General features: G+C 42.2%; 1 protein-coding gene across 2 annotated transcripts; it reads left to right on the top strand.

Moving 5' to 3' along the window:
• The first annotated feature begins 4,353 nt into the window (after positions 1 to 4,353).
• LOC121574281 (receptor-interacting serine/threonine-protein kinase 2) lies at positions 4,354 to 11,945 on the top strand. 2 transcript variants are annotated; one of them, XM_041886900.2, is made up of 11 exons: positions 4,354 to 4,592; positions 6,226 to 6,379; positions 7,264 to 7,413; positions 7,702 to 7,844; positions 7,993 to 8,042; positions 8,193 to 8,342; positions 8,746 to 8,831; positions 9,039 to 9,107; positions 9,203 to 9,344; positions 9,497 to 9,697; positions 10,353 to 11,945. In XM_041886900.2, exons 1-11 carry the CDS (start codon positions 4,447 to 4,449, stop codon positions 10,658 to 10,660), a joined length of 1,599 nt encoding a protein of 532 aa, XP_041742834.2. In that variant the 5' UTR covers positions 4,354 to 4,446; the 3' UTR covers positions 10,661 to 11,945. The 2 variants fall into 2 exon arrangements, with proteins under 2 accessions (XP_041742834.2, XP_041742835.2); XM_041886901.2 differs by having other exon boundaries at positions 10,356 to 11,945.
• The last annotated feature ends 122 nt before the right edge of the window (positions 11,946 to 12,067 follow it).

Raw genomic sequence — 12,067 nt, forward strand, 5'->3', positions numbered from 1 at the left:
ATGTAGATAAAAATAATGAAATCCTGTTCCCCAAACAAGTGCAAGAACCACAGAGTCAAGAATAGGTTAAATATACAAATAAAATAAAATCAATTAAAAACAATAGCACATCAACATAAAAACATATAAACAAACATCTGAAAGCGTTGCTCAAACTCCCGTAACAGTCCCGTTATTTTATCTTTGAACCGCTTCATGTCTGTCACATGTTGGGTCGCGCACACATTTTTCAGACAGGGGAAGTGAGCTGCATCACCACCGGCAAGTTGCGTCTCCCACAATGACAGCTTCAACTTGAAAGAACGTATGCTGTCATAATACTGCGTGACAACTTTGTTGCGCCCTTGCAGCTGTTGATGTTCAAGTTATTCAGGTGCTCTGTAACATCCACCATAAATGCAAGGTCCGGCATCCATTCTGCGGAATGAAATTCTAACACTGGTTTGCCCTTTTCTTCCATGAACTGTTCAATTTCTTCTCGTAAATCAAAGAAATGCCTCAGCACAGCACCTCGGCTTAACCATCTTACCTCAGTGTGGTATGGCAGGCCATAGATGTGGTCTTTCTCTCTGAGAAGGCTGTCAAACTGATGGTGATTCAGGCTTCTGGATCGGATGAAATTAACAGTTTGGATGACCACCTTCATGACGTTATCCATCTTTAATGACTTGCAACACAAAGCCTCCTGGTGCAAAATACAGTGAAAAGTCAAAAAAATCACGTCCTCCATTTGCAGATTGCACTTTCTCTCTGAACTTTGTCACAACGCCTGCTTTTTTCCCGATCATTGAGGGCGCACCATCTGTAGCCAGGCTGACAGCGCGGGACCAGTCCACTCCGACCCTGTCCAGCGCGCCGACGAGTGCGGTAAAAATATCAGCTGCTGTCGTTGTATCTGTCATCGGCACCAACTCCACGAACTCCTCGTGACGGTCAATGTGTCATCAACTCCGCGGATGAAAAAATGGCCAGTTGTGCAACATCTGTAATGTCCGTGCTTTCATCAATTGCAACCAAAACGCAATAAATGACTTTACTTTTTGCTTCAACTGGCTGTCCAAATCCACTGAAAGATCGGAAATCCTGTCTGCAACTGTGTTTCTTGTCAGGCTGATATTTGCAAAAGCCTGCCGCTTTTCAGGGCACACAATCTCCGCTGCCTTCATCATGCATGTTTTTACAAATTGACCCTCACTAAATGGTTTTGAAGCCACTGCGATTTCATTAGCAATGAGGTAGCTAGCTTTCACTGCAGCGTCACTGATGTCTCGGCTGTGAGTAAACACAGACTGCTGTTTCTTCAGACCCGCCAACAGTTCATTCACCTTCTCTCATCTCCACTGTCCTTGAAAGTTGTCACATTTGTCGGCATGAAGACTCACATAGTGGCGACGAAGGTTATATTCTTTCAGCACTGCAACATGCTCTGAACACACCAAACATACAGCTTTCCCATTCAATTCCGTGATTAAATAGGATGACCATTTTTCTTGGAACACTCTGCACTCTGCGTCCACTTTTCTCTTTTTTGACAGAGACATATTGGGGCAATGAGGGTGCCAAAGCACATAATGTTAAAAGTAGAAGCCGTAATAAATATCGCGGGCAAAACAAAGTAGCTCATTGGCTGCACGTGCTTGACCTACTTGCTCTGCCCCGGTATAAACAGTTTGCTTGCTTAACACAATTGCTATTGCGCCATTCAGTGGACGCAATTGGAACAGCAGTTTATTTTATTGAAAAATTGCAGCGCATTTTTATACTTGACAATTATTAATTAAAATTATTATTATTTTTTTTTATCATCTCGCGGACCGGATTAAACCCGTTTGCGGGCCTGATCCGGCCCGCGGGCCGTACGTTTGACACCCCTGCACTAGCCGCTTTGACAAGTGGTGTACTCCGCAGGCTACTCTGCGACATTACGCTGTCTGGCTAAAAAGCGCTTGTTGGGCACAGCGACTGGGGAGTTAACTTTTTTGGCAATGTGATATCCCATTCATACCCAGACGAAAAGGCACCAACTTTACCATGCCCCCAACTTAATATTGCCTTTTCTTCATATCTGAAAGGTATTGCCGGTAACAAAGCCTGTACTTTTATTTCCAAGCGAGGAAGTCATGATTGCGGTATTAGGCTATGTTTAAAAGTCCCGCCAACGCCTCAGTATCGTCGCCTTTCATTTACCGGCTTTGTCACACATTAAATCATTAACATTCTATTGTTGTCTGACATCAAACTTTTCCCTGTCAATCACAAAGCTTAACAGAAAATGCTTTTAATGGATTTATTCTCTCCATTTAAATATATTCTAACAAACTACAAATCTGTCTTCAGCCAAAATAACTGGTGGGGAGTTTGAAAGGAAAGAAAGCAGGCGGTGGTGTGATAACATTGACTGGTGATGATCAATGTACTACAGTAGCCTATCAGGCCTAATAATTATCCAAGGAATTATGGGTTAATATGAATGAGCTTCTTCAGCTACACATAGCCTCTCTTTTTCAGATGAGCACGTGCACAATTCATTCAGGTCACCCAGGTCAGATTTCTTTACACAATTGGAAAGAGCAGATTCTAAGTTACAGGGACCTACAAACTCAACAAAAAAAAATCAGGGTATGGGCTCTGACAGCAGTTCTGTTCCTGTGACACTCAAGTTGTTTTATTCTGTTACATTCCATTATTTTCTTACTGTAAAATATATGTGTGTTGACTGTGATCAGTGCAGGGGCATGTCTTGTCTGTTTAATGAACAAAATACTAACTATTGATTTCATTTGCATGGCACAGCCATGCAGCCTATAGGCTGCACAGACCAGTAACATCATTAAACTCAAAATATGCTATTCAATTTTTTTTAGTCTTATAATGTTTCTTAGAACCTGCCTAAATGAATAAATAATGGGTTCTTTGTGATGGTGTACAGTATATTCAATGGATTTATTAAAATAGACTCCCACCCACATCAGCACATACTCCCACTGGTAACCAACAGGTGTCGGCATGCGAACAGGATGTATAAAAGGCTTATGCTGGCAAGAATGTGGTAAAAATGGAACTGTTTGAAAGGTGCTCATATAAACATTGGCCTATACCAATCTCTCCTTTGACCTTGAAACAGTGTCCCATCAGCTTTTCATTTAGGGGCAATTCCATGGTAACGGAATTACGCTGAGACTCCATTTTGTCACTTACAAATGTATGCTAAACACATTTTTTATTTAAAATGTTAACAAACCATACAACTCTATGCACAATGGCTACTTTGAACAATTTACACAGTAAAACAAACAAACAAAAAACATTTACTGGAAAAACTGTGCAAATGCAAAGTTTGGTAACATAATTAGTTTTATTCTGTTACCAAACTTGGTATCTGCACAGTTCTCCTGTAAATGTGTTTTTGTAAAATGTTCAGTGGAAATTGTTAAAAGTAGTCCTTGTGCATAGAGTTCTATGGTTTGTTAAACTCTGAAATCAATGGTTTTTGTTGGTATACATTTTAAAGTGAATGAATCTCAGCATAATTCCGTTACCATGGAATAATTGCCTTTAGGCTACTTTGTTCCCACAACTACTTAATTCCTGACTGACAAAAGTGAAAGTGAAAGGGTGTAAAGGGATTTTCCCATGCCTCCTGTAGAGGGCTGTTAGGTGACAGAGTTGGGAAATTCCAAGTTGACTTCACACATTCTCAGACTGAAGGAGTTGTTCAGGCACACCCCTCGCTATGGGCGGGCCATAGGGGGCCGGCCCCCCCCCCACTTGAGGGAATTTATTATTAAATATAGGTACTGTAGGCTAATAATAATTGTGCCGTGCCCTCCCATGCATTTCATATGCCCCCCTTAAGACTGAGGTCTGGCGACGGGTCTGTGTTCAGGTGTCAGTACCCACTAGGCACAGAGGTCAGTTTAACATTTGGTTGAATTCATCGTGAAATCATTGGACTTGTCATTGGACTTCGGTTAAATGTCATTGGACTTCGGTTAAAAGTTGGGAGAAAAAAGACAAAATGCCCTTATATTGATGACATTTTGCAAATCCAATTAGTTTTCCACATTGATTCACTCACTCTCTCTCTCTCACTCACTCTCTCTCTCTCTCACTCACTCTCTCTCTCTCACTCTCTCTCTCTCTCTCGCTCTCTCTCTCAAATGGAAGTGATGCCACCGCCTTTATCTGTTTTTACACCATTGACAGTAAAAAAATGACTTCATCCCTCATTTTATAGCCTACTGTAGCTAGCCAGGGGATTTCCCTGAACAAAGCAACCAATCGTGTAGATGTAAACACACTGTCATCATAGCACACCCAACTCGCTGCTTGCTGTTCAATTTGTCAGTGCAGTGAAAGACAAATAGATTAATTCATGGCAGAGCAACAAGCACAATAAAACTAAGTTCTATTATTATTGAGTCGACTGGTTTCTGTTCCTATCAGATGGCGGTGGAAACTGTTCGTGAAGAGGACGTGCTAAATGTGATCTTGTGCCGAACTAGCGCAGGCGGGTGTCTTCGGGGTACTTACCGGAGAACAGAGCTACAAGTGTCAATCAAGCTCCTGTCGTCTCGCACTGCAGGTCGAAGGTAAAGTTGGCAAATCTCAAGCTCAAATTCAATGACAAAATCTCTCTCTCTCTCTCAATTCAATTCAAGTCAAAGGGCTTTATTGGCATGGGAAACATGTTTAGATTGACAAAGCAAGTGGAATAGGTAATAAACAAAAGTGAAATAAACAATCAGAAATGAACAGTAAACATTACTCACAAAATGTTCTAAATAATAGAGACATTTTAAATGTTTTATTACTAGCCATGTACAGTGTTGCAACAATATGCAAATAGTTGAAGTAGGCTATGAAAGGGAAAATAAATAGACAGATAAATATAGTTTGTATTTACAATGGTGTTTGTGCTTCACTGGTTGCTATTTTTTGTGGCACAAATCTTGCTGCTGTGATGGCACACTGTGGTATTCCACATAATAGATATGGGAGTTTATCAAAATGTGATTTGTTTTCAAATTCTTTGTGGATCTGTGTAATCTGTGGGAAATATGTGTCTCTAATATGGTCATACATTTGGCAGGATGTTAGGAAGTGCATCTCAGTTTCCATCTGTATTCTCTCCAGAGCCAGGTCTGCCTATGGCCTATGGCCGCCTTTCTCAATAGCAAGAGTTATGCTCACTGAGTCTGTACATAGTCAAAGCTTTTGTTAATTTTGTGTCAGTCACAGTGGTCAAGTATTCTGCCACTGTGTACTCTCTGTTTAAGGCCAAATAGAATTCCAGTTTGCTTAGTTTTTTGGTTAGTTCTTTCCAATGTGTCAAGTAATTATCTCTTTGTTTTTTCATGATTTGGTTGGGTCTAATTGTGTTACTGTCCTGGGGCTCTGTGGTGTCTGTTTGTGTTTGTGAACTGAGCCCCAGGACCAGCTTGCTGAGGGGAATCTTCTCTAGGTTCATCTCTCTGTAGGTGATGGCTTTGTTATGGAAGGTTTGGGAATCGCTTCCTTTTAGGTGGTTGTAGAATTTTAAGGCTCTTTTCTGGATTTGGATAATTAGCAGGTATCGTCCTAATTCTGCATGCAGTCTCAATTTGGTGTTTGTCTCCATTTTGTGAATTCTTTGTTGGTTAATGGACCCCAGACCTCCCAACTGTAGAGGCCAATTGGTTCTATAACTGATTCAAGTATTTTTTGCCAGATCCTAATTGGGATGTCAAATTTTATGTTCCTTTTGATGGCGTAGAAGGCCCTTGCTTTGTCTCTCAGATAATTCACAACTTTGTGGAAGTTACCTGTGGTGCTGATGTTTAGGCCAAGGTAGGCATAGTTTTTTGTGCGCTCTAGGGCAACGGTCTCTAGATGGAATTTGTATTTGTGGTCCTGGCAACTGAACCTTTTTTGGAACACCATTATTTGTATTATAGGTGCTGCTGTAGGCCCTTCTTTGTTGGGGACAGATCATCAGCAAACAGTAAACATTTTACTTCAGATTTTAGTAGGGTGGGGCCAGTTGTCTCTCTCTCTCTCTCTCTCTCTCTCTCTCACAAAACTTTCTAAAAGATGGCAAATCTGTCACATCATGGTGATTACTTGTTTAGTGTAAACAAAAGCCTTGTGAACCAAGACCACTTCAGCAGGTGTTTGTGTGTTTATATTTGTTTACTGCATATGTTTGTATGTGGTGTGCTGACTGTGCGTTTTGTTCTGCCCCAGTGAGTGGACTGAGTGGATGAGAGACGTGGATGTGGTCAGACAAGTCCATTCAGAGCGGGTTCTGGTTCCACTGGGTGTGTACAAGGCCTGGTGTCTGATGGGCCTGCTGTATGACTGGATGCCTGAAGGCTCTCTACACTCTCTACTATACCAGGTCAGTGTAATATATGAGCACTCAGTCTAACTCAAATATGAATATGCATGTCTAGTGTGTGGCAGTAGGCTAATTGATTAATCTAAATAGGTTCTGCATCTTTTCCCTTGGTTGTGGCCTACAGTATACACAGAGTATACCAAACATTAGGAACACCTTCCTAATATTGAGTATTGCCCATTCACCCTCTGAATGGCACACACACAATCTGTCTCAATTGTCTCAAAGCTTAAAAATCCTTCTTTAACCTGTCTCCCCCCCTTCATCTACACTGGTTTAAGTGAATTTAACAAGTGACATCAATAAGGGATCATAGCTTTCACCTGGATTCACCTGGTCAGTCTATGTGATAGAAAGAGCAGCTGTTCTTAAAGTTTTGTACACTCAGTGTATGTCAACAAACTGGTGGTCAGAGCTTCGATAGACACATATAAAGTTAATCAAATAATGTCCTTCTTTTGATTGCTTTATTTACAATTCCCGTGTTTTCAAGGAGAACATTGCTATGCTTGTCGCCCACATGCTGTGTCTGGAAAGCCCCTGGCTGATGCAAAAAGAGATCTATCTGTCACTGCCTTATTTACACAAAGAGCTCTTCCTGGTTCAGGAGAAAGTGCCCTGGCTGGAACATAACCTCAGACAGTAGACATGTGACTTAATTCCATTGCACATGACTTAGTCTATCTGTGGTTAAACTGTTTTTACCTACAATAAGTTGGGTCGTGATCAGGTTGAATTCTTTAGGATTTTCAGTTCACAATTTCAACTTTGTGTTGTCATGTGCTTTTTTCCCCACAAGTCATTTTCAGTTCCCCTTTATTGATTTATTTAGAGAGTTTATACTGAATCTGTTGAATGATTGCAACCCTTGTTATCCCTGTCAGACCCAGCTGTATCCAGGTCTACCGATGAGTTTCAGGCTTGGCATCCTATTAGATGTGGCAGAGGGGTTGTGCCACCTCCACTGCATACCACTCCCCCACCAGGCCCTGAAACCCACCAATGTTCTCCTGGACGAGCAGTACCGGGCCAAGGTAGAGAACAGTGACTGATAACTGACCCAATCCTGTACTACCGAGACAAAAGCCTTCTCTCTGAGTGGTGAAACTAATGTGAGAAAGAACTCCATTTGATTGATGGTATATGAGCCATTGGATATGGTGTATTGTGAACGGTTACAGGTGTAAGCTTTACAGTGTACGTATGTGGGTTTGAGTCTGTGTTAGAACAGGTGTTTTTTGTCGATTTGTATGTGGGTGTTTATGTTCATGTGTGTTGTCGTTTATGTTAATGTGTGTGGGTGTTCATGTTCCTACCTCCAGGTGAGTGACTGGGGCCTGCCCAGGGAGTGGAGGGTTGGCTCCTCTCTCTCTGCTGGAGGAGGGCCCTGCTTCAGGGACTTGGTATACCTGTCTCCTGAGGCCCTGACAGGGACCACACCCTCTGTGGAGGCAGACATGTACAGGTGAGATCACCTTTCATGATCCTGTCACTTCAAACAGTCATATTCACCAATGAAATGTACCAGGTGGGGCAGGAGGGGTTTACCACTTTTCTACAGATGCCTTTACTAATGAACATGCAGTTACCCAATGAATATCTTCTCTCTTTAGCTTTGGTGTGCTGCTGTGGGAGACTTTGAACAGAAGGCAACCATGTGGAGGTGTGTTTCTATATCTTTCCGTCTATTCAAAGCACAGCTCTGTTTTTATCAGAGGAGACTAGGTTATACCTGGCCGTATATCATACAGTCTCAATATGTTATTACATTTGTAACTTGTGAGACATCATGTCATTGTCTATGCCCAAGCAGATTTGCTCCAGCTGCTTTCAGGTGAGGATGGGGTTGATTCAGGCTTGGAGGATGAGCTGCTACCCAAGCATGTGCCCCACTGCCATACCCTCTCCCAGCTGATGAACAACTGCTGGAGCACTAACCCACACAGCCGTCCAACAGCAGAGGGTGAGTCTGTCTGTGAGGGTGAATCAGAGTATAGATAGACAATGGTGAAGAGAGCAGCTGTGCCTGGACTTTGTGATCTCTCCTTACAAGTCCCCCTTCCTTGACTGGTTACCCACCTGCCTGTTGAGGACAAGTGACAGGCACAACCACTTGCAGCACCCACCTCCTCTCTGTTCCACACGCCAGGACTGAGAGATACAATCCCATACCCTACTTCTGCCATCTAAATTGTGTGTAATTGTTTATTATCTGATGTTAGTCCATATCCATGTATTTAATTGCCTATGACTGCCATGTGTATATAAAAACAATCTTGAAATGTTGGTGCATTATGATCAATGTGATGTTTACTTGGCAGACATCTTTTTCATGTCCTCTTCTTTCTCTTGCTCTCTGTCCACAGACTGTGCATTGGAACTGAGGAGCGCCATAGCAACCTTTGATCCTGATGCCATGACAAGGGCTATCCTCAGGGTGAGGGAAAGCAAGGTACTGATCATCCTTATTTAATAAGTTCTAATATTACACTCCGAAGTCCGATATTCTCTGTTACCACAACCCTGATCTGCTATCGGTTTGTTTTGACTGAGGGAATCAGGATATGTTTCATGTGGTTTTAATCTCTCAACAGTTACTACTGATAACAGTCTCTCGTCATGAGCAAACATGTGTATGCGTCTTCTGTCCCTTTACCAGGAGAGGGCGCTACATGACTCTAAAATACATCCTGTGAAGGATATTCCCATTGAGATAAACAACCTAGAGGTGAGCTTGGTTCACATTTTTGTGGTATTATGACTGTACTTAATGCTTGTGAAGTCTATTACATTTAAAACAATATTTACATATCTCATTACTAGGCCTGCGCTGGTTCCGGAGACACTAAATGTGTGGGCAACAAGACACTGCCTTTACCACAGACTACCAGCCCTAGTGAAACACTCCCTAGTCCCCCTACAGCCATATATACAGGGGAAGCACCCCAGAGGAGGCACTGTCAGGGTAAGAACTTCAAACTGATCGATAATGAGAGCAGTTTGTGAATGTGCTCAGTTTGTCAGTGAAACCACCCTGTTGTTTATCTTCTTTATTAAGGAATGATTAATTTATACCTTATCCCGAACAGTATAACAGCAACATGTGTCTCTCCCCAGACTGTGTCACTGGCTCTGTGGTGTCTTCCAGCAGTCCCACCAGTCCCAGGTGTCCCAGCAGTGGCCCGGTTCCTGAGCATCCCAGAGGGACAGGATGCGTCTCCCAGGGACAAAGACAGAGCCTACCACCCCCACTCTCCTCCAGCCCCTCCAAAGCCCTCAGACAGAGCCCTCTCAACCAGCCCACTGCCAGCTCCCATGGTAGGAAATGTGTTTAAGCTTAGACCTCCCACCTATTACCCAGTTTTGTTTGCAAACTTATGTACAGTGCCAGACAGTAGCTATCTAGAATTTACTTATCTTTTTCTAGCATGTTTCTAAAATGTTGCTGTAAAAGGTGAAGAGAAAGTAAAGCAATATGAAAATGAGTAGACGTTAGAAACAATGCCTCCCTCTGTGTGTTTGTATGTGCACAGTAAGCAGTTTTGGGGATTGCTGGTTTCCTGCATGGCCATCCTTTCACAGTCTTATCTGTATCCAATGCATTTCCTCTCTTGAGAATCTTTGTTTCTCTCTATAAGTTGTCTGTTGTCCCAGTAAATGCTCTGAGTCAAAAACATTTTGTCTTTTAAAAAGCAATACATGGCTACCACACATTTATGATGGTGACTAGTGTGTTGAATAAGAGGGTAACTTGTCTAGTAGGTCTATGAATTTCAGTCTTCAGTGAAATAATCTACGAATTACTGTCTTTCATATCAGATAGCTACTACTTCTCTCTTGTCCTCTTTCTCTGAGTTGTCTTAGTATTTTTCTGAAGGTCCTCTCTACATGATTTGTGTTTTATGAGTGTGTGAGAGATGTGATATTATAGTTTTTGTATCATCCCTGAAACTTCACCCTCCCTTCTTGTCAGCAGCTGCACAGTGTGTGACTCCGATGGCGGTGAGCTGTTGTCGTATCCTGCGCGAGAGGCGTGAGGGCATAATTCGAGGCATGACGGAGGGACGACTCAACAACCTGTTGGATGTGCTCATCTCACGGCGGGCCCTTCCCCTGGAGGCCTATGAGGTCATCTCTGCCTCTCTGACACTGACTGCTCGCACACGCTCCCTACTGGACACCTGTGCCTGTCTGGGGGAACACGCAGCTTCCCTGGTAGCTACCACCCTTGGTCTGATGTCCATTACCACCAATTGTGGCCCTCCACAGATGTCTCACTGAAGGTGGATGGATGGTTATTAGAATGGGGGTTGTGTAGTGATGGGCCCCTAACCAAATGTATCTGTTCACTGTTTATCATGTCATACTGTATCTCAGAGAGTCAACTGAGACTGGAGCCTTGGAGTGAAGAGCTGAGGAACCCTAACCAAATCTATTCTATACTGACTCAGGTCTAAGACAGACCACAGTCCATCAGAGTGAATATCAATTGGAGAACCTGAGATTCCTAATTTCATCAGAACAGCTGCAATGACTCATCTATATCCATAGAGATCCATGTTGGTGACACACCCATCCATGCCTTTGAAGTCTGAGTATTCAGTCAGAGTGGTGCTACCTCTGAAGTTGATGTCAATAATATGTTTGATTAGAGGACGCTTCTGTGACAGTAAAATTATAGAAACAATGTTGGAGAGAAACCAATGAAAGGGAATAGCTGTGTGGATGATTAGGAGTGATTAATCTGCTTTGATCATGTTTATGACCCATCACTAGCGATAATGAGTGTTAACTATGTGTTGAGGGAGTACTGAGCTAGCACACAGAAAACTGTTTGTTCTATATTAGATGCTACATTTTCTGTGTTATGACTTTTGTCCCTCTCTCTCCTCTGTGGGTTATTGCATGGTGCCACAATGTAGCTTGTCTTTTGACAGCCTGTTTATAACGTACATATTGTACAAAACTATATGTTCAACATAGTTTGGATTATCCTGTTCAGCAGTTTCTGACTTGGTATCTTGTAACAAGATTATTATTTGTTGGTTTATCATCAGATAAGTCTCATTTTATGCTACTTTTGCTGGTTGTTTGTGTTTGTAAATCTGTGAAATCCTTGAACCTGTAGGTCAATGTCACATTCCCCTCAGGGTACCCTTTGATTTTGTTGCCCATCTTGCGCATCATGCCTTTTAACAATTACATTTACATTTTAGTCATTTAGCAGATGCTCTTATCCAGAGCGACTTACAGTTAGTGAGTGCATACATTTTCATACTGCAATACAATGTCTAATTGCATGTCTGGTCTTCACACAGTACTAATTGTCACACATTTTAAGTACAGTCTAAAGACGTTTATGTACTAAAAGGGTAAAAAGGGGTCTTGTCAAGTGAGAGGCCCAGTGAAGTATTGGCCATAGCGTACATCTTTTTTTTTGGAGGGGGGGTCTGTTTAACATCATGATGAGAACAGAAGACAGTCATTTCCCCAAAGCACTGTCTGTGTGTGAACAGCCTAATGATCTGAATATTTTGAGTTGCATAATAAAGCAAATGAATCTATAACGACATAACATTAGATCAAGACTCCTCCTTGACACTCAAGAAGCTCCTTTCTTGTTTTGTTTTTTTAGTTCATGCACTCAGAAACAAAGGAAGATTTTTAAAAGAGGTTGTAATTTTGATC

Source organism: Coregonus clupeaformis, unplaced genomic scaffold (assembly GCF_020615455.1).
Source record: "Coregonus clupeaformis isolate EN_2021a unplaced genomic scaffold, ASM2061545v1 scaf0416, whole genome shotgun sequence".
Lineage (NCBI taxonomy): Eukaryota > Metazoa > Chordata > Actinopteri > Salmoniformes > Salmonidae > Coregonus > Coregonus clupeaformis.